Source organism: Varroa jacobsoni, unplaced genomic scaffold, assembly GCF_002532875.2.
Source record: "Varroa jacobsoni isolate VJ856 unplaced genomic scaffold, vjacob_1.0 scaffold_943, whole genome shotgun sequence".
Lineage (NCBI taxonomy): Eukaryota > Metazoa > Arthropoda > Arachnida > Mesostigmata > Varroidae > Varroa > Varroa jacobsoni.
This window is the reverse complement of record NW_019213845.1, coordinates 8491-34480: the sequence shown is the minus strand read 5'-3', so window position 1 is coordinate 34480 and position 25990 is coordinate 8491. Positions and strand designations below refer to the sequence as shown.

At 40.5% G+C, this 25990-nt stretch overlaps 3 protein-coding genes across 4 annotated transcripts in view; 1 reads left to right on the top strand and 2 right to left on the bottom strand.

Moving 5' to 3' along the window:
* LOC111265200 (apoptosis-resistant E3 ubiquitin protein ligase 1) overlaps window positions 1-3718 on the top strand; it is a 23808-nt gene extending 20090 nt beyond the window's left edge. The window contains exons 18-20 of one of the 2 annotated variants that reach the window (XR_002683328.2): window positions 906-1005; window positions 1469-1625; window positions 3575-3718. Coding sequence is in view for 1 of the 2 variants with exons in the window: in XM_022841677.2 (XP_022697412.1) it covers window positions 906-1005; window positions 1469-1571 (203 nt within the window). In the remaining variant the exon portion in view is untranslated. Of the gene's footprint in view, window positions 1-905; window positions 1006-1468; window positions 2701-3574 lie in introns of those variants that run through there. The other variant, XM_022841677.2, reaches the window with a different exon arrangement.
* A 6657-nt stretch (window positions 3719-10375) lies between these two features.
* Window positions 10376-14114, bottom strand: Eip93F (Ecdysone-induced protein 93F). The gene is made up of 5 exons (XM_022841675.2): window positions 13628-14114; window positions 12797-13171; window positions 12364-12524; window positions 11620-12033; window positions 10376-11220 (listed from the first exon to the last, which is right to left on the bottom strand). Exons 1-5 carry the CDS (start codon window positions 13836-13838, stop codon window positions 11053-11055), a joined length of 1329 nt encoding a protein of 442 aa, XP_022697410.2. The 5' UTR covers window positions 13839-14114; the 3' UTR covers window positions 10376-11052.
* A 4080-nt stretch (window positions 14115-18194) lies between these two features.
* Window positions 18195-20076, bottom strand: LOC147752849 (uncharacterized; the record flags this gene model as incomplete). Its single annotated transcript, XM_086970395.1, has 3 exons — window positions 18195-18909; window positions 19209-19434; window positions 19672-20076. Coding segments are annotated over 3 exons (1346 nt in total), but the record flags the coding sequence as incomplete, so codon positions are not given.
* Window positions 20077-25990: the final 5914 nt, after the last annotated feature.

The window sequence follows — 25990 nt, the reverse complement described above, 5'->3', positions numbered from 1 at the left end:
AACTAGAACGCGTACGATTGCATATACAAACAAACGCTATGATATACAATCGTTTTTTAGCTGTTTAAGGCAAAGTAAAATGGAATAACATGAGCGCAGCTGAATAGTCAGTTGAATTGTCTACAGAAAAATTTATACTACATGCATCATTGCTACAAAATAACGAGCTCTAATGGTTGTTGTCACTCAGCATTGCCTATAGACGTTTTAATATCGTTGACATACTTCTTCGCTGTCGGGTCGTGGAAGAATTCCAAAGGACCCAAGTTACTTGATTGTGTCTTAAACGTTTTTACTTATACTGACGAGCTACCCGCCTTCACTAGCTTGTCGTTGAGCGAAATTTATTCAGAGACACAAGATACCTTGCTTTTATTTCTTCCGTGAATGCGTCACTGATAGCCGCGATAGCTTACTTCGACAGCTTAAGTGGACCATGTGCAATTAAGCACAAGAACATGTAACAAGAACTGCAGATGCCTTGTACAGTTCCACTTCCCTTTAATTGCCACGAGTGTATCGAGTCTGGCCGACATTTTCAAATTGTACTGCCCCTTAAATGTACACGTTCCGTGATTCTATTTTGAGTCGGTATTTGTTCGTACATCGCAGATGTACTTAAGGGGGCACAATCGTGCCGATATGCGTATTCGCCACACACTTGGATTCGTTTTATTGTATTTGAACGTGACGGTTGTTCTTAGGGCTAAGTTTTGCAGTCGAGCTCGGCAATTCAAGTTAACTTAGCAAAAGCAATATAAGTTTTTTTTCTATCATTATATTATTCAGACCCGTATAAATACATGTGTTGACATACGTGGATCAATCGTATATAATATGGTATAATGGGTAGGCTTCAGTTGGGACTGCGCAAGGATTTGTGACTAATTAGTGATATTTTGCAGGAAGTAGCCGGCTTCCTTTGGGAGGATTTAGTCAGCTAGAGCCGTGGGTGCATATCGTCTACGTGGAAGCAAATAACATACTACCTTCAGCTCACACATGGTATAAAACAATATTGAATCTGCGTAGAATATCGCTAAAGTTTGAGTAAATCTGGTTTGTTAATATGTATATTACTTCCACTGCAATGCTTGAAATATTGACCTTACTTTCTTTTTTTTTTTATATATAACGCTTCGAATGTTCGCTTCATTCTATTGATGATCGCGAGGTGTCTGAAACAATGGGTTAATGGCTTAGGTATTTTGTAAATTTTTATTTTTAATAGTTCTAGATAAATTGTTAAATGTAGGCAAACCCTACCAATAATCTAAGAAGATCTATTTCTATTCGTTTTCTACAGCTGTAATTATTTCTGTTTGGTGATGTTCTCCTTTGTATTTACGAGTAAAAACTGCCTGCTATAGTATACTACACCACAAAATCTCTATGAATGAAATCATTATTATCTGCATGATTATCAAAGGAAAATGTATTTCTACTCGTTTTTTTTTTTTTTCCCCAGCTTTAACTACCTCTGTTTGCCTGGTTACGATTCATGTGAGTTGCTCGTACGACAGCTTCGAACGGCGCTTCGTGAAGGCTGCCAAGGATTCGGTTTCGTCTAGCACACGGAATTTATCTAAACTGAAGTCCTAGATCATTTGTAACAGCAATATCAGGTGCGATTTATCAAGAGTCGATTATTTTTGGCCTAATTAATAGCCAAACTAGTTAATTTCGGACATAGAAGGAGAAGAACGACTTCCAGCCAGAGAAGTAGCGCTCTCGGATAGATATTGTTAGAACTGCGACTTTTCATCTACTTTTGGATTCCATAGAATTATATCGTTTGAATACACTTGGAGCAGAAACTGTTCGCGTGATATCTCCTCTTTTTTTTTTTTGTCACAGAGGAAATATGCAAAGACGCCAGTCGCCATTTCATGTCGTATTTATTTGTTGGTCAAATTAGTACGATAACGCGTTACAAAACATGCATTCGATTTAGCGGACAAAAGGTTGGACACAGGGCCTTGACCTTAAATGCCTATGAGAACTATTAATAAGGCCACATTAGTAGAGTAATTGTATGTACTTTTGCAACGAACGTAAGACTATGAAGATAGGCAAGTATTTCAGACTATATGGGAATAGATCTTAGTATAATATGTAGTATGATAAATCTGACTGTTCCACATTACTAACCTGTATAAGATAGCTTTCCAAATGTTTAAAACATATACATTTCTAACGATTTGACATACTAAGCTTTGTATATTATCCTACACCGTACATAGATGACCTTAACAAATTTTCCATAAATATACGTTATCATACCTTACGATATTGCTCCCGCACATACAAATACGTGTGTATGAGATGAAGATGTGTTTTTTTTTTGGACGATTATCATTATCAAATGCGGGCACTCGATTTCTACTTAAATCAGCTCAATTACATTGTGTGAGCAATCAGCTTTTCAAAATGATTAAATAATACCTAAGAAAAGTGCAATCTGTGAAGGTAGCGAGAAGATTAATAACATGATCTGTGACATCTGATCAGACAGAGTTTCTTTGATTCCGTCGCATTGTTGATCAAGGATTTAATTTTTATTTCGTCCATGGCGTAATATTGTGTGTTAAACATTTGGTTAATCTATTAGTTATATAGAATTGATATAAAGTAAAAAAAAAAATTGTAAAACATGGTGCCAATTGGAGCTGAACAAATAAATGTATTGTCTGAACTGAAGCACCGTTTGATTATTTACTAACAATATTCGTCTTTAATAGCACTATTTATCTAGTAAAAAGTTCAGATAGAACATAACGATATGGAACATCGGTATGACTGAGCCAAAATGGTGTTTTTTTAATGGCTATTGTAGATTTTTTTTTATTAGAGTAAGTAATCCTCGGCAATATTCACTGTTTGGCAACACGCGTTTTAAAGATGGTAGGGTAAAATGGTACGGAAACAAATAATGACTACATTTTCGTACACTAATAGCTATTGTTAAAAATGGCCCGTTTGGCCTGTGTAAGTAACAACGGTTGTAGAGAAGAGAACTCCTGACCCGCTTTTTCAGTCAGTCCTAGTAGTGACTTGTGGATCTAATGCATATAGAGAGCAGTAAAAACACCAAAGAGTATTTGCAAATTTGACGAATTTATTTAAACGTGTTCGACTCGTTACCATTGACAACTATGGATAAAAGTGACTCCAAAGAAAATGCTCCTCGTAAATATATATGTATATATATATACATATATATATTTGACAGTTGAAGCGAAAGATAATCATTATAATAACAAGGGATACAGCAGCCGCAGAATGTAGGCTTATTAGACGAATGTTTTTCTTTTCACTAAAACAGCTGAATGCTAGCTGAGCTAGTAAAGTGTATCTACTTTGCTAGCTTAGAACTGACGTATATGTAGCATTTATATATTCTCTACCTAAAACGTACGATGAAGAATTTATGCTGTTTTTCTTTGTTTGTTATATATATAATAATCCTTTATTATTTAAACTAATCCAGAGCGGTCGCTCTGCAGGGATTGCTGTATCGCACATAGATACAATATATACTTAATTTTTACCTATTTATTATATTAATTTTCAGTGGCGGACTTAAAGTCGTTAATCTTATCTCTTCTACCGACATCACATGAGACATATTAGGGAATCACCCATTGCTTAAGTCGATACTCTCGTCGTTCTGCCTTTAATAATAACAATAAACTATTATTGTTGGTTCCTACCTGAATCATCAATCACTTGTTTTGTTTTTTACTAGCGAAGTGCTGTTACTCGTGTCATCGCGTGTGTATATATAATATAGTCATTTATTTATATATAGCCATATATATATATTTAAGTACTTCAGTAAAGGCCTAACAAACAGAGGAGTTAAAATGCTACCGTGATTGGATCATCTCACTTTTTTCACCATAGCAGTTATAATTAGTCCTAACACGTGTAGCTTTGCTATTCTTCATAACTATCTCTCCATAGTGTATTCCGTTATTATCCAAACTCGATATATATCTACCAACTAACCAATAAAATAGTGAAAATTTGTAAAAATAGGAGAAGCGTTAGTTAGAAATGTACTAGTTCGATAAACGATAATAAAGATAACACTAGTTACAATAATAATGAAAGCTTCGCTTTTTTTTTTTTTTTTTTTTTGTAGAATTTAGCCTGTTTGACTATTTCGAAATTGTAGAATCAACCTTATATCTCATCCTATTGGCAACGATGGTCAATATTCGTTAGATAATTATATTATCGCTTTTGCAGAAGTAAAATAATGCTCTGTTATTGGTTTTTTAGTTATTTTTAGTTGTAATTGAATGAATCCATATTTTTATTCAATCTTTCCTTTGCGTCATCCCTGCGAATGTGTTATGGCGAATACAGATTTGTTGTGTCTGCTTTACAATATATATATATATATATATATATATATATATATATATAACTGGTATCACGTCAGAATGCTTCAGGTGCAGTTGGGAATAAAATACGTTTAGATTAATATAAATAGATATCGTATGCATGGATATGTACTTGTATCTATACGTGATTTACAGATTTATCCAGCTGTACCATTGAGTAATAATTTGTCTTTGTGTGGTGTGCATCGTTAGTACACTTGTGGACATGGGACACGGGTCCCCTTTGTATTTGATTTTATCAATTCATTATTGTTTTTATTGTCAGCTTGGAGATAGATTGTCACCTGGGGTTACGATTAGGATGCCCAAACATCATGGGCTATTCCTTTACGGCAAACACGTACTTACGTTCCGATACTTATTGATCATACAGCAGCCTCAAGTGGACGGAACCCTATATATCTTGCAATAAAAACAATGACTTCGACAGTCTCGTAAATGTCGCGAGGTATTTTCTACTAAATGTTTGTATTCAGTTAGGATGATAGGTTTAGGTTCCAGGATATATACCAGTAGTACTATCATTCTCCTTCTGCTGTTTAGTCAGGATTCAGAAACAGTGAAGGACACATCTGTCCAGAAGCTAATCTGAGACTAAGATCACAAATCGCATCCGATAACTCTACCATTATTATTATAGAAATCTGTTTTAAGAACACGAAAGACTATCCCTTGCCGAGGTTGCACTTCCTGCCACTCAAAACTCGATCCACCTTGTCTCTATTAACCTAGTTACTCCATTTCTGACCAGCCATAGTAATAATAATTTTCCCTCCGCATGTATATCACGAACCGGCATTATAGAGAAAGGACGGGGCATTGTTGAGGTCCTGCTGGCTAACGCTAGGTGCAAGGTCAGGACAGAGAACATCGAAGTTCAAGCATGAGCGTTTTTCAGTCTCCGAAACACTTTAGCTTGGCGTAATACGATAAATGTCGAAAGTTTTACGTTCGGTACCGCCGTTAGGTATTATTCTATCAGATAGCTGGCTCCCAGAACGGAACAAAGTGTGTCCACGCTCGAATTCGAACCCAAAGGTCCCTCGGGTCTGTTTGCAAACACTCCACCCACGATGCCATCACCGTGGCGGTTGAAAGCGCTGAGAAAATTACTTCCGTGAAGCTTTTAATCGCACAGTTAGTATCTACTCAATGTAACGAGCCGGTCTGATCTCGCTGAGCCTCCGACCTAGATCAAAATGGCTCCATTCCTAGAATCCTTGAAACCGATGTTCAGCTTGATTTGCTAAGTCGAACCCTATAGTGTTGATGTTTATTGACTGCGTGATTGTATATTTTTTTTTGTGATGGGGGTGACGTTATTCCGTAGACACAACAATAATACTAACAATAGCTTAAATTAATTTTTCGTTTTTGATCGACCGTCAAAACATTTGATTTCGCACACGTCATCACGTAAGGACATTGTATCGCCAGCTTATTTGATTTATGGCGTAAATCGCTAGGCATCTATCCTGGTACCAATTCTACACAGGGTGATGATGCCTTACTTATGGCTTCCCAAGTGTGCAACAATGGCTATCATTGTCAACTATATTATCGCATATTTAATAATAGCACTGTCATTATAATGGTATAATTGTATGTCTACATATAGTCATACGTCGAGATCCGAAACCTGGCCAATCAGTTACACTGCGACCCGTTGATACCAGCTAGTTAGTTCTCAGTACCGCGGCAGTGGCTAAATATAATAAGACAGTAAATGATGTTACCACAGCGAGCGATTGATCTTATTATCTATGTAGGTGTTTAGTATATGTACGTCTTTCTGACGAAGGGTCGCACCTCACACCCATCAACGATTCCCGATGTCCGGACAACGGCGGCCTAAGGCAGACAAGTTGAAAGAATATTGAGCATTGGAAGAAACGTGACGCCACAACCCATTCGACACTAGTGACAGTAATAAACAATGACAGCGTCGACCATTTCCAGGAAGAAAAACAATGGCCAAGTGGTAAATGTGTACTTTCGGACGATTCAGCTAAGGACTATTTAGAGCTGTTTGTGTGTCTCGAATGGGTACGCAGCAAATTTCATCATACAATTCCAAAGCGCTAAACTAGTAAACACCGACAAATGTAAAAATCTCAATGTTTTTCAGGTATGGCTACTTATTGAAATGAACACCTACACTACAAACGTGAGCCTTTGTACAGCGCATAGAGCTGGCTAAGTAGAAATAAATAACAGAAAAAGTGAAACTCGAACAATTGTATGAACTTATAGATGACATTATTATATCGTACAGGTAAGAGACAGACGACGCCGCCATGTCGAATGGTCTACACAGAGAGCAATGGTTGATCGTACGGTATGCAATATTCTGTAGAAAACTGTGACAATTTTTTTTTTATTATTGATTGGTTGCTTGCTTTTATGGTAACATGTCAGCAATGTCATGCAGCAAATCATGTAGGTTGTATAGTAGCAATTATCACATTCATTACAATAACATGTGATGTTTTTATCGCGTGTATCTGTGTATGTAGTTGATACGTTCCGCCATGTTTTTAGTCTTAGTCCTATTCGAATGTGGTGCAATTGGAGTGTATCGTTTTCGATCGTGACGTAATTAAAGAACGCTCAGATCCAATTCCATTTCGCACTAGCAGTTCACCCTCGACTTTTCGGGTATACACAGAGAGGAGAGATGGCATGCCTTGGAAGTACGCTCGCGCCATTTTTAGATGTGCCCATCTGTCACAACTAATGGTATGAAATTGTTGCAATCATACGTATGAGATGTGAGATAGAAAAATAGTTGTAGGAAAGTAGCGGGATCATATATGTGATAGTCAACCTGAGTTGTTGTTGTTGTTGTTGCTGCTATTGTTGTTGATGTATAACTTGGGCGAATCATGATAGAATTATTATGAAATTTATGAGTTTCGACGTATCACGTAGCAGCTGAACTGAAATTGCTTGAACGGCAAAGCATGGCCGATCCAAGATCGACTTTTTGTTCCCGTGCTGCGTCTGCCATTGTGGTACCTGCTTCTCTATGAAGGATACGTCTTTCACAGGCGTCACTCGTCTAAAAAATTCTTGGATTTCACTTAAGGGTTAATTGCTTCTTCGTATCTGCACGAACTTAGCACGAAAAGTGCTTCGCCGTGTTCAACGATCATCGAACAAGGGCGACATCTTTGCTTTCTACTGCACACACAACTGGTACATACAGGCCAACCTTTTAATGAAACTTCATTGATCAAATATTGTCTTACTGTTTCTGTTCTGAAAAGATCGTTAGCAGATAGCAGCGAGTTCGAAAAATGATATAGTTCATTAAATGCGGTTGCGTTCGTTTCGGGGGTGAAATATATATATGAGTAAATCTATTGGTATACATGATATGACCGTATAAACGAGGACGTGGCGTACAGAATACACTGATTGATTGATTTCTTCTATAATCATACACATTAATAATAACTATAGTAATAATGACAGTAAAAAGCGCCACCGGAGCCTTGTGTCATCGAGCTCGTGTAATCGACAACCGATTAATTGATTGTTTTTTTTTTTTCACTAATACACAACATAACCAGAGCACCGAAGCGGCCGATTAGAATATCTTGTTTGCTTTTATTTTTAATCATACGATTGTAATGATAACAACTCTGCCTTAAAACTATATGGTGTTTACAGATGACATTTTCTTTCCTAACATTCTCTATAACTTCAAAGCGTAAACGCAAATCTATATCGGCACGCCTTCGCGCCTGCATCCCTCTGCAGAATTTCCTTCTCCAGACGTGCAGTGACAATTAGGTCTGGCTCATATTCCCATTACACCGCGATTAATTAGCACAAGTACTACCAGTGGTAGTATTAGATTTGAAATTTCAAGAATCGTTCTATATATGTGCCTGCGTATGGGATCGGGAAGAACCTTATGGATACTTACAAACTCTGACTATACCACCCCCTCTTACCTTGGCTATTCGAGGCTCTGGATAAATTCGTCTTGCGTCTAACTAACCGCTGGATCGCTTGAACGATACACTGTAATAGGAGTAAATTATGTACAATTTATATACAAATATTTAGCACGTTAGGTCGTACAAATGAATCGCATTGTAACCATTAAAGCAAATACTTGAACGAGCGTGTTTATCATGGAATAAAGATGAAACTCAATTCGAGGATCGCGCCCTATTAGGATTGATCGGCTGCTTACAACGGACTGTTCACGTGTCACTCAACAGTTATACTAAAGATCTAATATCCGTACGCGTTCTTAGATCTACCGCTTCGTCGCAAAAACTTTAGCGGCCGTTTAACAACATGGGCATAATGATATCATAACTCCAACTGGTTTGTGTGTAAACTTAGCAAGTTCCATAGTCGTAAGGTCCGTAGACGGAAAATCTGTTGTTGCCGACTGAATGATGAATGACCGCGTAACCATTAGCGTAGGACGCCTAACAAAGCCTTAAACGTGCGATACGCTTCCGGGAGAGCCAATTAGGTTCTATGTTGGAAGCTTGAGCCCCCACTCTGAAACTTTTCGACAACGTCGTCGATGTACTGGTTTGTATGTACAATAGAGATGCATTGTAGTATTAGGCTAGATTGCAGAAAGGTTTGCGATGCCCATCTGGGCTCGACGAACACTTTGGTCACAGGTCCGTATGCCCCCGTTTCATAAACGGTTGCGTTAATTTCTGTTGCGTCGGAAATTTTCGAAGTAGCTACTCTTGCTTAGGTTTCAATCTGAGATCTCTGCGATTTCGACCAGCATTTCCTCGACAGTCTTTAACTCTGGCTCACAGTACAGGGGAGTGGGACAAGCGACAGTCGTGTCGTTTACATAGGTCTTGTACCGGTACACAAATTGCCAACTCGCAAATGAATTAACTATCCGAATTTATTGGCGACCTTTGTTCAGTTCGACCGTTCTATACCACGCGTAGATACAGGGTGATTGCCTATTCGGTTTGTTAATACAACTCGGAAACGGTGTGGCTTATAGAAAACAGTGTAAGAACATTTTTTATTGGCGATGACTCGAGGCAGCAGCTCGTTACATTGTAAGTATTATGACTTTTAAAATGTTTTGCTCGCGACATCAATTTCATTCGATAAATTTCCTAATATAATATATAGCTCCCTCCAGAATGGCAAGAAAGGCCTTTTTAATATTTCCGGCTTGTTTAGTATTGTTCCGTATTCTTGGCCAATGTTTGACTATGCCTATTTGAGATGTCATTTACCGCATAGATAACTTAACTATATCTATAATTATTTTCGTGAGTTTTCAGGGAAGGATTCGTAAGAAAAACAACATTTCCCGAAATAGAAATGTTTGTTTTTTATGTTTTACAAATTTCTGAAAGGTTCATAAGAAGAGAACGGTTGTTATGTATGTGAGTAATGAAAAAGTAATCAAAAAATGAATGTTCAAAAAATATCTTTTGCAAATAAGTCGAAACGTTTAAAATGGGTAGACATTTGGCTAAACATTGAACTCGTGTTTTTTCTTTTGATCGATCAAGATAAATCATAATAGATGCAAGCTTAGTGAATACATTTTGAGCCAAACGAAAAACACCCTAAACTTTATATTAATATTCACTTCAAAAATAATAAATAAAAATCATATTGCTTTACTTAAGGACGTACAGTAAATACTGTAAAATTCAGGCGCCTTTCCATAGGAAGAAGAAGTCTGTGTTTGAATTCAGGAACTGTCAGCAAATGTTTCTTACACTTTTTTCGCTAGACATTACCGTCTTCGAGATCAATGCGAAAAACCGTTCGTGGTACCATCCTGTATGCATTTGCCACATATACGAACCGCGAACCCCATGTTTTGGTTGTGCAAAAACAAACATTATATGAACAGAACGCCGTAAACCTGGCATAAACAGTTTTGTTAAAAGATCTTCACTTAGTTTTATATTTCCGTACAGATTCAAACGCATACAAAAGTTGTTCGTGAAGATTTATTGCCTTCGATCTCAATCCTCAATTTATTTCTGTCTTTTTGATACGTGATGCAACGACACGCGGACAGAAGACGCAAACCGAATTACAAAACCGAAGAGCACACAATCAACGTAACGTTTTTGTTGCTCCATCACAGGGGAGTATAGACTAGGCAGAACTATATATTGATAGATTAATTATGCATCCTTAACCGCTACTAGTGTGATTTCTATCATTACGACGATATCTCGATAAAAACGGGGTCGGACGAAGCAGATATGACCATCGGTCAGTTCGCCGTTAGTAGGGTAACGACCATCGCTTCCATCAGCGCATATATCCCTTGAAGGCCCAACTATTTAGGAGCAGCAGTCTTCAGACTACGTCTTCAGGACCTTGAGAATCTTCCTCCGAGACAATGTGGAAAGCGGTGATACCTTAAATGGTTTAAATACGTAATAATCGGGTCGGATTTTTTTTGTTTGCTATATATATCTACTGTATTATCGTTAGCGATACGAGGAATGTGTTGGGCGCAAAAAGTATCGTTAGGCCTGCCTATTAGATTACGGGGGAGAGACTAGAGAACACGTATGGGGCGACTCCTAGACCACGCTAAATCGCGTGACGACGATAGACGAAGTGGAGTTCTTTCTCTGTTTACATTTGTATTTGAGCTGTATCACTCAACAGTCAACTCTTCGGGTCTTTCTGCGATCCTGAGTGGCGCCGGCGATGACCTCTCGTCCAAATCGAAATTCGTATCATCCTGTGGTGTATCTTCAACGCGCTTTTCTAAGGAAGATTCAATTAGTTTTTCCAGGACGCTAACATTTTTACCCGGTTCAACCTGTAACTTAGCCGCAATAAAAAAAAGCATTTAGTGGTCTCGAAGCGGTGAGAAACGGCAGATAAAGATGGCGATGTTTCTGTATTGAGCCATTAAACGTACGGAGTACTCTATGTGAGCATCAAGGGACATTAAATAACTAATTATCGCTTTCCATTACCCCATTTGTTGGTCGTAAAGCTGGCCTTAATAAATAAGATTGTGGTATCGAGTAATACCTAAGAACGGCTCTTTTCAGTTAGATGTTTAGAATTATTATATGCTGCCTTAAACTTCTGATCCCCAGATGTTTGAGCAAAGTACTTTTTTTTTAACAGTAATATCAAACTTAAGCGATTGAACTTGCCCTTGAAGCATTGTACCATTGCACGATCAAGGAGACTCACTCTTAACTACTACCTGGGTGAGTGGAGGGTTATCCACTGGATCCACATCTATGGGGTTGTCTGGAAGTTCTGTGTGCTCCTTTATTTCGCGGGCTTCTACATCGGTTTCGGTTCGGGCAACCATTTTCTCTATCCGGACTCCCGAATGAGGTGAGAAAAAAGGACCCATCGGTATTTTATCCGGCATTAGGCCTCCAGGGCCTACTACGGGCGAAACGATTGGAGCCCATGGAAATGACGGACGCGTGTCAGGTGGTGTGGATGTTCCAGATAATGGTGCTGGAGGAGCAGGGCTTACTGAAGGTCCAACCGAGCCTGGCGAAGTCCCAGGTACACCTGGTGTACCTGGAGTTCCTGGAGTACTAGGCTGGCTGTTGTGGGGCTTTGGAGCTCGCTTCTTGGGACGGAGAAGGTGACGCTCTTTTACCTATATTAGAAGAAACGAAACTCGCGAAATTAGCGAAACTGTAAATACCAGATGAGAAATAAACACTGGTAAACTTTGCTAGTAGATTCTAATTGTAAGAAGCTGAATAAATCCAAAGACCTGTACCTCAATAGGGAAAAAAACAAACAAAAAGGATACCTTACAGAATACGGATTTGCAGCAAAAGATGCAAATCAGACTAGAAAATATGTGATAGAATCGGTTTTTAAGCTTCTTTATGGTTAGCATTATCAAATTCTAATATAATTACGAAGACTAGCTAATGGTAAGTAAATTAATTAACATTTAATTTTGCCTAAAGCTTATTACTTTGTATTCAAGTGTCGAGTGGGGCACTCCGTAAAAAGTCCCCGCGCGATGCACACTCATCTCTCCTCTTTGGACGGCGTTAACGGCCTGCAGCAGATTGTCGCGGTTGTAATTCCGGTAGCGACCGCGCTTTGGTCGCGGCACCTTGCCGTCGGCACTCACTGCATACCCATCAATCAGCATTATCATTATTAACAGTAACACAAAATGACAGAAGGAGTGCTGTGTACACACAAAATCGTTACATTATCAACTTGTTATTAAGCACTCCATTTTGCTAATGGACAACTTCCTTATTATATTACTACTATTTTCGTTAATATGGGCCTGTACGGCTGAAAGAAAAGAGAGGGCACTAGTCTCAGCCGCGTCAACCCAATGACATAACCTATTCAAAAAACAACAATTAATACTTTTATGCATCATCGCCTACCCTGTAGTGATTTCTTTTGGTTGCTATTGTTGCTGTTGTTGTTATTGTTGGCATTGCTGTTCGACGACACCATCCCCAGCTGCTTTTCGGATTTGACAACATTCCTCGAATTGAGCTGCTTACCAACGCCGCCCGATAATGCGCCTGCGAGCGCGGGCATCTTTGCCCCTGTGTCCGTAGGTCTAGTGGTCGGTCGAATCTTACCATCAAGTCCCTCTACCACGCTGAGAGCATCGAGCCCAAATCCCAGCCCGTTCGAACCGTGCAGGCTGTTACTGATGCCACTGAGTCCACTGACACCTAGACCGGCAAGAGTTCTGTTACATAACGAACCCTTCATAAGATTTACCTGCTCCTCCAATAATCGATCGTGCGCTGTGAAAATCGACAAGCGCAAGAAGAAGTTAGCCATATTATTAAGCAAAGTTCTACATATGTAATCAGTATTTATCGCTCGTCTTAGTTAGTCTGAAAAAAGTTACTACAACAGTGTAGTAAACGAAGGTTTGATCCTATGCTAGCTGCCTTAGTTCTAACACTGAATTGAATGGGATAAACGTACGGGTGAGCGTTGAACCCTGGAGTACTCTAAATACCATGTAACGCGCCATACATGGGTACGACACAGTGTACATAGAATAATATTTCGATACCTCACTAATAAACTGCGAAAACGGCCGACATTGATCTACAGAAAATTGGGTGTGCTTGTTCTTCTAATAGGCTCATGTAAATTTCGCCTCTGTGGTCGTTTCAGCGACGATCATACGTGAACATACGGGTGTACTCTTTAGTGATTTCAGGAAATACATGCACAATACGATTTCCTACCCGAAAACTGTTTTAGGAATTCTGGCATCATGGCTGAATGTTCGGTATGTTCCGAAGCTAAGACTCCCCTAAGGGCCATCTGTTGGTGAAGCGACGAAAGGAAGTGTTGGAACATTTGAACGGTATCACTCTGACTGGCCAGTTGCGATGTCAAACCTCGAATCCCAGTCCTATTACCAATCGGTCCGCCTCCAACGCCAACGCCGCTCATGAATAGCGGCGCTAAAGGCCCAAGTGGAGGTGAACAGGATTCTCCGCTTGAGGTGCTGCTGGCCGCAGGCGAAGGCAGCGTCCCCTTTTGACTGATTGTCAACTTCAAAAGCTGACAAAGACTCTCCGATGCTCGGATGCGACCCGCACCCGCCTGGCCTTCGATGAGTGACGGCTTTGTGGCCTGAGGAAGAGAAAAACAAGAGCATAGAACAAGTACATAGAATAACTTGTATGTGTTGCGTTTTTTTACTAGTGGTGTTAGGACGAATTGTAACTTTCCGGATAAACTTGCAAAAGTCAAAGCCCCATTTTAATCCTGCCTTGCAGCTATTTCGTATGCCTGGTCGTAAACGTACATTGCAGCAAAATAATTACTCAAATTTCAAGATATTCCGTAGAAAATGTTTTCGTGTCGCTAACTTACGTAGACAAAACAAACTGCATAAATGCACGATGTTGTGTCTAGTATGAATAGCAGGACAAGGCTCCTCAGTAGTACGCCTGTTATCGCTCTTGATGGGTCAGCACCTTCGAAATTGACCTCTGCATGCATAAACATTGCTCTATACGGCCATCGGCTGACGACACTAATCATAGATCATACCTAATTAACTCATCCAACCTCACAAAATAACACGGTCATAATAGGTCAAAACACGACTGCTGCAGCACCGAAAACAACTACAATTGCGTCTAGTGTAAAGGAAGATATGTTAAAAATAGACCGATCCCGCCGGCCATCGAAACTGGGGAGCAATTTTTAAAATTGACGCAAATATTAAGCTATCGAATTCTAGATAATTCAAACTGGGCTAATCAGTTGTGTTTGATTATGACTGCTGTTACTCAGACGTTCTTCTTTCTAGCCGATTGCGATTTGTTTTTCCAGGCTTCACAATACATGCTGGTACTGCTGCAGTAGCAGCAGCTACTAACGGCTGATCGAGGACGCTGGCCATTTTAGAATTAGTGACCTTAAATCGACCCTGTGTCACCACTGGGGCAACAGCCTGCGACGGCATTTAGAAACGCATACGTGTCCTTCTGACTAGAGCAAACCGTTCTAGTTCATCACCATTGTTAATATATATAATCGTTCTCCCTGTTTCGTGTCTCGTATCATGATTCGAGATACATGAACATCGAATAAAAGGCTTTCTCCGATCGAAAGGCTTAACTCAACTAGGCGCTACAAGGACTTTTAAGATAGGCGGCATATTTTCTCTAGAAAACGGATACTGAATCGAGAATCCTTTCTTTTCAAGATTAAGTAAACTCAGGAGGATGTTAGGTGCGACTGACGCATAAACTATTAGTTAAGTTAAATCTGAATTTTTCGAATAGCGTATGATGGTACGCTGTTTTAGAGGAACACACATTTAGACGTTCGCCGCATACAAAATGAGTAGTAAAGAGGGTACATTATTTCGATATTTGCTGTTTGACGGTAGCTTTCTTAAACAAATAGCTTTCAATCAAAATACTGTTTTATCAAGCATAAAAAGATTTGAATTCGTTGGTTCCAGACGGTTATTTAGTTCTTCTTTACCGACGTGTCAAGGCGTTTTCAACGCAACTGAAATACGGCACTTTTAAAGCATTAACTGATTTAGCACTATTTCCTATGTCTGGACGAAGACAACACTATCTTCTAGAGAATTGAAGTGACGTTATCTTTTTCTTGTTGTCAGCGCTTTGACTAGCGCAAATGATCTTCTCCAAATTAATTCGTTTATCCTGCAAAATAAACTATCAGAACAATGTAAGGAAAATGTCTTTAAGTTCCTCCCGTTTATTTAGAATGGAAAAATTTTCAGGTATAAAAAAAATTATCATCGATACGTCATAAATGAAAATAATCACTTGTCAAGAATGTGCTACCTCTTTTGGCTTTAACAGTGGTCTCCTCGTTGAATTCATTCCAGCTTAAAAGTGCAGCGACTCCTCGCAGCAAAAGCCCGCTTGCTCACGACGACACTGCTTTTTCCTGGCATCGATTCAGCACGCGTGCGTGCTTTGTACGCACGTCTGATACGTACGGTTGTCAAATCCCGTACAATTTAGATCGCTGATTCTCGGAACCGTAATGCTACAGAGCGGATGAAGAGTTTCTCGGCTGACTTGCAACAACTTTTATTTTACGTTTATCTCTTCGTCTTAGGTGCTCTGTGACGTACCCTGTCTGATCTCGCGAATCGCAAGCCCTAGATGCACCCTGTCTGCTAGTAGAAGTGTTCATTTCTATGGTTCTCATTCGGCCCTGTAGTGGAATTAAGTCAGTTGGACTGCTGGTCGACACGAGTTGAAACGCGGCCCTGCTTTCAATGCTTGCCCTTCCCTTATGCAAATTTGTGTACATACATTGACTTTGGTACGTTATATATCAATGTCAGATATATCATAACGCAAGCTTGCACACTCACGAGATATGTTCAAACGCTATAAAGTACATGCAATTACGATAGTTCGCAGAACGATAACACTTCATAGTGATCAACATCTATTGTAACTCTGATTTTTTCCGTCTCGCTGCGAACGAAACGTCATCGGTTCCGCGCCAGCAGAGGCAGGGAGAACTGAACGCTGCGATCATACGTGAGTGTGAATGAAAAAACGTTAAAATGTAATTCAATATCCATTAAGAAGCCTGCCATCATTAACACGCCTTGGTTATGTTTACAACATCTCTCAGCAATCTGACGGAAAGACGCAAAAATCCCGATTTTTTTCTACCCTATCGACCATGGACCGCTCTATCCACCTAAATAGAGCCTTCATCACGAAGAACAGCGGCGTAATACGGTGGCCTTTGATGACATGTTAAGCACAAGAAATTCATTGGGAAGATGTACATAATATTGATGTATGGATCGACTAACAGCGAATATACCGAATCGGAATCGTGAAACTTCAATTGAAGGTTTGTCGTTTATGCTAGTCGATTGTTATTGACAAATTTCAAAAATCTCTGCTCGAACATCGAAAACTACTCGTAATACCCGCAGAGGAGAACTTTGTCCAGATAACGCCAGTGAAAGCCAAGCAGTATATGACGCAAGAGTCTGCGATATCCGAACCAGTGAGGTTACTGAACTTACTCTGAAATCTTTGATACTTTCGGATGCTCTATTTAATAACACACGAAATTGAATAAAATTGACTGGCTAGACAAATTTTGCCAGTTATAGCTTCAGCGGCTAAATGTGGAGCGTCCATAGCTTGATTACGTACCAGTTAAGATACGCTCTTAGTTATATCCTCCCCAAATACGCAAAAGTTCGTGTTTGCCGATTTGGAAAAAACGAATGGAAATATGTGATCGAAACAAAAAACAAGACATATATCCTACCGTGTGCAAAATCTGTGTCATCAATATGGCCACAGCCTAGGGTAAGGTATATGTTTGACCTTCAGTTGTTAGTCAATACATAGAGAATCAATAAACTCTAAGATCACACGCAGGGAAATTCTGTGAATGAAGGCCAATTTCAATAGGCTCTTGTTGACCGCAACTCCCCTGGTCGAGAGAGCAGATTCTCTGGTCCTTGTATTTCCGATGCCGGGAAATTGAGTGTCTTTTATATGACATGTTATGATAATTATAATTATATTGTTGTCGCCATTAGTGACGCTGCATTGAACTGATTGGCCGCTAGTCCCTCTGCTTTGAGACTAAGCATTTGAAACGCCAGAGCTATCATTGGAGGAGCCCCACAAGGATAGAGAACATTTGATTGTAGGTTTGACCACGATATTGATTTTGAGAGGGCAACCACCAAAACTGAAAAGATGATAAAGTAATAAACGTACTCCTCTAATAAATAAGCATCTACCTGCAGAGTAATTTCACCGGTTCCCAATCGAAGGCCGTCTTGAAGGCAACGTAATAGGTATCGATCTCTCTAAGCGAACTTCACCGTTACCGAGATCCTTAGATTTTTCTGTGTTAAGAAGTTAGCAATAACAGCGCAGCTTTGACATGCGTACGTACACTAATATTACATTTTTACATACCTGCCTATCTATATCCTATTCAACCACGTCATAATAACAATAATAATATTAGGATATGTCAAATTAGAAGAGGGAGCGTCGTGGTAATATATTGCTGTAGCCTAAAATATATTCGCTATTTTGTTTTGTCATCTTCGGCAATATAATACGTTGTGGTTCTTGTGCTGCATTCTAGCAATTACGCCATACTCTGCATTCACGTTTCAAAAAAAAAGGCTGAATTTTAAGTTTTTTTCTACCAGCAAAATACTTCGTTACTACCCCTTGGCATCACGAAACACACCACATAACTACACTGCCACAACGAATCGACGAGTCCTATTGTAAATCAGTACTGTTATCAAACGACTATTCTTCTAACAGTTATGCTTACAAATGCTTCACTCGCCTCGCCATCGATAAGTTCCGTCTGACCCGACGGTGTCCCGTCAGGGGTCGCCTCTAAGGGTGTTCTTCCCATGCTGCCAGTTAGCCCTGCGTCTGCTCCAGCATTCACACCACCACTTACAACGCCTGCACCATTGGTTCCACTTCCATTGGATATGTTTATCTTCTTGGTTGCCGCCGATGTCGATTGAGTGGTATTGGCTGACCCTGAGGATGCTCCTGAAGTCCCACCAGTAGCAGACATTTTCCTGCGATCATTGGCCATCTTGTACACTTTGTTTCGTAAAGTCGATCGAGGAATGCCATAGATGACGGCGGCCCTCCGCGTGCCTAGCTTGCCCATCTGAATGTCCTTGAGGGCTGCTTGAAGCTCGTCTTCGGTGTAAGTCCGTTTTGGGGGAACACTGGCGTTTACCCCGCCCAGAAGTGGAGGCAGACCGGAGTGGAGGCCGGAAAGTGGAGGCAAACCTGCCAAGCTGGGCAAGCTGGCCAGCGTGGTACTACCGCCATTGGCAACGGTGACGCCGACGCCTGTGGCAGTCGCGGCTGCAGAAGCCAACGCCGCGGCCAGAGGAAGGGGCGTACTAGGGGGCGTGGCCGATGGATGGGGCGGAGACGATACTCCCGAAGTTGTTGAAATGACGCTGTCAGATGACTTACGTTTTAAGCTGAAGGGAAAAGCACAAAGACACAGGGAAAATTTATCAAAAGATGTGGTCTTTGGGATTGAGTCAAATGAGGATATGGAGTGTGAGCATGTAACCTGATCATAACAGTTTTAATTTTATAAAAATTAGTTAGAAAAAGTTAGACGATAACTACATGAAGAATCGCCTAAGAAGTTGTTGGAGCATAGCTACATTGATTGTATGTAAACTCTAAGGAAGTTATTTTAAACTAAAGAACACTTTATTACGGACGATTGAAAATTTACAGTGAGCGTAATTAAGCAACAAAAATGACTTACGAAATGCTTCCGGTATGTTCCGAACCGGATGCGGCAGATGAATGTCCGCTTGATTCCGGCGATGACCGGTTGTTGCTGTTATTAAGGCTAAGGTCTAGTGGCTGATCCTCACCCTCACAAAGTCTTTCACACCCACTTTCATTGCCGTCAGACAGCGTTGATACCCCACATAAACCAGCTAAGTCACGACCATCAGATAACGGCCAGCACCCTGCGTTTCCAACAACTGCAGCGATCGTCATTAGATAAAGAAGAAAAGACATGTGATTTATTTACTTTTAATAATTTATTGACCTAACACTCATCTTGACTTGTTCCCAGTTCCACATTTAACCCCTCAAGCAATCTAACTAAGAATCAGTAGAACTGAATAGACTTAATAAATTTCCCATTTCTACCGTTCGGTCAAAGTACTGCCTGCAAATATTATACTGGTATCTATCACATGTGAAGATCCACGCACCCATTGTTATCTGCGGCACAATGCCGTCCACGTGGTCCATGGCGCTGTTAGCCACGTGCACCCGACTGCTCGTAGCAGTGGCAGCGCCTGCTCCAACGAGGCTTCTTCCAGACGCCTTTGAATTATTTGATTTTGTTCCGTTTCCAGGTTTGCCACGGTGCCCTTCCTCTTGCCTGTTCAAACACTCAGGTAATGAAAACGAAGACTTCAACAAATAACTGTCGATAGTTCCCTTATGTTCTAGGTCGGGAGAGTTGTTACTATTGTTTGTGAGTTGTAGGTCGCCGGTGGCCGTTGAGGTACAAGCTGTAGAGTTGCGCGGATATTCCGCCTGAACCTCGCCGGTCTGAGAACTTCCACTGTCTGAGGGACTCCAATCTTCAAGTGATTCACGCCGCTCCACGGCTACAAATAGACAAAGACACGGTAGAAACAACTAATGATTGATTATCAATATTTTCTGATGACCGTTGTACTCGCAATATGAATAGTCTATCTTTGAGGAGTTAATGTACATATTACATAAAAGCAAGACGGGCTTAATACACAAAAACATTAGTTAGCTAAATCAGATCCAAGGTACTATTTTTATTAAACGCATGACCAGACGACCTATTAGCCTTCATAGCGGCGTAGAAGTTGTCGTCTTTTTCTGGACCAAGTAAAAATATATGTGTGCACAGGCAGCACTAACGAATCACGTAATAGCGCTGCATCTTTCTAGATAAATCAATTCGATCTTCTAGATAAGAACCAAAATGAAAACCCATTTTATATACACGCGGTTTAAATGATTTGCGCATGCGTTAACCTTGAAGCTGTCAATTTAGTTGGGTTCATATAAATTATAACCGTTATAGTCCATACCTCCTATCAGGTATTTGATATATGCCTAACCATAAAGATGACTCTTACAGGCAAACTTATTCATTTGTGCATTGAATGGCTTTATTTAATATTCTCTTTTGTTGCAAATGTCCAAAACTACTCGGGAGTATCATATCACGGGGCTGCTCTTTTGCCCCACCCTATCTGCTCGAAGAATAACGGCTACAAAACAGTCCAGCATCATCCATTACGAGTCATCCGTCCACATTGGAGAACCTTGCTGCCAACACGTTTTATGTCGATTTATAAACAGACTTGCCGACACAAGCGAAATACGTAAATGCTAATCAACACATGGACGCAGGCATAGGCCACTGATGGCCGGCTACGGTTCAAAAAAAAACGAACTAACATTCAAATAATACTAGTAATAGTAATCATAATAGAGTAAGGATTAATGCTGTATGTATTTGTACATCTGTATGCACAGTCTGGTCTTCTAAATAGCACACGTCGCAGGACCGTCTGGAACAAGGCGTTATCTTGTGTGCTATCTGACTGAGCAAGAAGCAGACGAAAGAGGGGGATGATAGCGATGTAGGATCAAACAGTTGCAAAAAAAAACAAACGGGTCGATGCTATACATTTTACTAGTTGCTATGTTGCTTTTATGTGTGTTTCTGTCGTTGTTGTCGATATCGCCGCTGTTGTTGAAGATGACCATTTTTACTATTTGCCCTTGTTCCCCATCTCCACATCTGCCCCCGAGCATATTGTCTTAACCGACAACAAGTTGATGGGGCCTCTTTGAATATAACGAATAATTTGTAAACTGCATAGGATAAAAATTGAAATATGGATGTGCGAAAGCTGCATTTACCTGTTGGTTAGTCACAGACAATATGGGGTGCGCGGAGCGACCCGACGACAGCACGGAAAGAGATATGAAAAACATAGAATAACACAAATAACAAAAACAACCTATTTCCCCTACGAATGCTAATATTGCCGCTGATTCTATTGATGATGACGGTGATTATTGAGACGATCATGGTGACTTGACTGTTGCCATCTCTTAATTAGTTTCGCATCGTTGCATGGATACACAGCGGATCGCTCTGAGAATATGCGAAGGCCATCAGGGGGAAATGAAGATGAGAATTACGGCTGAAACAGTTAAAAATGAATCTACTGAAATGCTTCGATTTCGTACGAACGTATTGATGCTTAACGGTTCCGTTGAAGTGGGGAAGCCTATCTAGGGACGCTTGTGGGGACAGTTTGCAATTGAGAACGTGGAATTAGATTTTGTTCTGGTCAAGATAGTTGAGGCCCCGATCCTAGTTTATTTCGTCCTGTACGGTTAAAAATTGGCAACCGTAAAGAAAGCAGCATCTTGTAAGCCAAATAGTTGGATCTCGTCATCTGTCAGATATACCATTATTTTTTAGTGCTTTATCTACTAGATATATATATATACGGCTCGTGGGCATATAGTCGTACTTGCAAAGCTGCCTGATTTTTAATATTAACGTAACTATTATTTACAGCACAATTTGACTGATGCGTACTTAATTTATTGCTTAGATTAAGGAAATATTTACATTTGATTCTGGATGCTTAATTTTAATGTATGAGCATTAACTTCTCGTGATGACACAGTGGTAACAGGTTTGGCAGCGAAGTTTAAGAAGATGTAAGGTGGTCTAAGCTGGGGTCGTTCCCGTAATAGCGTTCAAAGAGGCTCTTTGTTGTATGGCATTTCAGGCCGAGGGTCAACCCAGAAGAAGAATAAGATTTGAAACAGGGTGCAGACACGATTCGGTTCGTGTTGGAAATCAGCGGTCTCAAGCAATATTTAACAGCAGTATGAAGCGTTAGAACTCGACACTGTTATTTTTATGTGTAAATATAAAAAAATACACCTCGAGAACACTCACGAAAACAATATAAGAAAGAGCATGTGATACTCATAACAGTACGAGATTTAAGACCATGTGAAGTTCACAGCTAGCTATGTAGTGTTATGGACCGACTTAGGAAGTCCTGAAAGGCTCATTGAAACTTGCATTTCGCCATTGATTTAATGATATAACTGACATGCAACCGATTTTATCCGTCGCTGTGATCAGCATCGTCACGAGGGTAGTGAATCCGTCTGTTTCGATCGCATTCAGTTTAACGAGTAATTTCAGATCAGTCACTCAGCTAGGAGCCAGTTGTGGGCTGATATGTACAACAGACCTACATTTGAGCTTATTTCTGGGAATGGAGCCATCTAGAATTGGGCCGTCATCATGGAGAAAAATATGTTTTTGAAAAAAACTTTTTATCTAGAATATGCGTGCGCATCTGCACGTTTTGTACATTATTTGATTTTTTACGCCTTCAGCTAGAACCGCTCTTAATTTTACATGCGCTTACTCTGCAAGCTCATATTTTCCAAGGCGGATAAAAGGTTTCGTCGTCCCTAGTGTAGCAAAGCTCCTATTTTAGTGCCGGTATCACAAATCTCCATTTGAATATCCACTTACAAGTTTTCTACTGGTAACAGCGACATGTTTGTAGAGATCAACTATCCCTTTAACGCTGACCGCTGTTTACTATTGAAAGGGTCGCATTTGTAGCTAGGGTATATTGCGTTTCTAAAATTTAAATATTTCGAACTATTCTAACCGATTCGCTCCCCACTGTATTCAGATACAACTGTATCACTTTTTACTATTTCCTCACTTGCCGAGCATCATAACGGCACTGCTGTGGGGGGTAAAGTCGTGATTAAACGGGTCAAGTGGCGTCACCTTGAATGAATATGTTGGCTTTTCATTAAATTCGCTCGTACCTTCGATATGACATTGGAATAACAACAATTAATAATAACAATCGCCTATTGCAGAAATGGTAGATGCATTGGGATTTGCATACGTACAGCTAGCAGAAACTAGTTAACCTTTAAAAATTGCAGGTCATTAGCGATGTACGCGCGTACAGTATACGAGAGAAAAACTTTTTTTTATTTCCTAAAACTCTATCACAACTTAAAAAGCGCAGACTAGATGCAGTTACGTTCTTGCAGAAATAGTAAATGCCGTTTCCGTCTTGCCCTGTGATTAGCCGCGTGAAAACAGGAATAACTTCGAAACATGGCGGAATTGGATCAAAACCCCCTAATCCCTTGGCAGTGTACATGACTGTAGGTTAGTTACGCCGGGTCGATTGACAAAAGATGATCGACGTATACTGACGGCTGAATCATGAGCACCCGTTGTCGCTAACGTACGTCCACGGTCAACTAATTTCTTAACTCTAATAATAATTGCGAAATGCAGAATAATAAGCTTTTTCCTAAACGCCTATCTACCGCTATAAGCTTGTATGTGGCTACGTACATAATTTGCATTTAAATAGATGCGCACATACTGAAATAACTTGTTACTGTAATCTGACCTAAGCAAGATGGCTGCCGCTGTGGCTAGTGTTATTAAGACAATTTTTCGTTATTTCGCCTCTGTCCCCATGCGAAGTCATTTCACACAGAGATGCCCTAGTCGGTATAGATAGGATATTTAGAGCCGTCCGAAAAGATAGTTCGCTGAGCACGTGCGCGGTCTGGTCAAGGATTAGTACTTCAAAGCCGTCAACGAAAACACGAAAAAAAAAATGAACGCGCTTAACTCGCCTGTGATAAAATACGTCTGATAAAGTGACGATGTTTCTACCGTTTAGCGGTCCTGCTATTTGACAACAGCAGTAGCAGCAGCAGCAGCAGCAAACGTAGCTGTTGTTATTGAAATTGCGTCCACCGGTTCGCGTCATCACTATTACATTGTAAAATTATGTTGTTATTATTAGAAAATCACGGTGCAGTTAGTTTTTTCGCATGCGAAAATTTTTACTCACACAACAGTAACAGCCAGCATTAACAGATCCGGCCCTTCAGTCCCGTCTGAGTGTGCGCTCTCTTAATGAATCCGAGACAATGATCCTAGTCTAAATTGCGAGTGATAGGTCGCTGCGCATGAGCAAAATTTCAGTGCCTGCTGTCAGCCCCTTCTGTCTTGACGCTTCCGTCCGATAAATGTCGTACCGCCTCTCAACAATTATGAGTTCTGACTGAGACTACGTTTATTTAGATACTACAAGAAAGCAGCGTATTCATCTGATGGTTAGCCGATCTATATAGGCTTCATCTTTCATTTCACTGTCTGTGTTTCACAACGTTTGAAACGTTGTGGCTCTCCACGTATATTGCTGGATATATACCTCCACGTATATCTTGGATAGCTTCCCAGTCGGTTTTAACAAGTCTAACTAGGTAATTATTAATGTAACAACAGTTAACTAATCTATTTCAGCCTGGATTTGGCACATGCGCGTGTCTGTAATACATATTGCACTTTTACGGATAACTCATTAATAATACTAAAAACGCGACACTAAGCGGTAAATTAAAAACGCGAAAGGTAAAATCAATAACAGCTGGGTAAAAAAAAAAAGAAATACGCTTTGATGCGTAAAGTTTTCGTGCAAGATTTATATCGTAAATACGCTACTATCCATGCTACGCCAAGCAGGATCGACGGCCTCCCTCGGCTCTTTTCAGCCGCGACGCTTATTGAATGCGCCAGGTGCTCTAGTCTTGCTTCAATTCAGCAATAATAGCATTATCTATACGATTATCCACTACGCCATATTCTAAACACTCTGTCAGTGGTCGTCTTAACTAGCCACAGCGACGAAATTGTCGACTTTGTTGTTATTGTGCCTACTCGTTCGATTCGATGGCGCTAAGGAGGCGCTATCTTCTTTAAAAAAGCATCAGTTTGCCAAGTAGGGATGGGCATACCATAATCCCCGGAGCCAGACCAGAGCGGCCCTATGTGACTGTGTCGTGTGTGTGTTTCCTGCAAACTAAGCCACATGAGCTGTATTGGCTGTAAAACAGAGACATCCGGTGGCTAAGTCCTCCTGGGCCGACTGACCCTGCAGGTAACCGGTGTCGACACTGGACCCGCAGAAGCTAACTAACCAAATGGCTGCCGATAAAAGACGCATCTGCCGCTACCAATGAATCAGTACTGCGGCGGCTGTGCAGGCGCTAACAACCGTCCTGCCATAGCAGACGCGTACCGACCACGGTAACGGTGGCGACAATAGCGGCAGAGACAAAAAGAGGCGAAAGTCCAGCGGTGCAAGGCAAAGAACTTAGTAAGCCAACTAGCCGAAGGGGGCACTAATCTCTATACTTCTGCAAAGGAATCTCAGTGGCAAATGCTGAGCCGGTCGAAAGCGCGAGTAAATCAGTGGTCACCTGTTGGAGCGGTCGAATGGCCATTCAGCAGAACCAATAAACGATTAAAAAACGAACGAACAACTGGATATATGTCCAGCGCGATAAATTTGTCAGAGGCAGCGGCTATTTCATAGTTGTTGTGCTACGCTGAGAGGATACCACGACGATGGCAACGGCAACAGCAGCGCCGGATGTAGT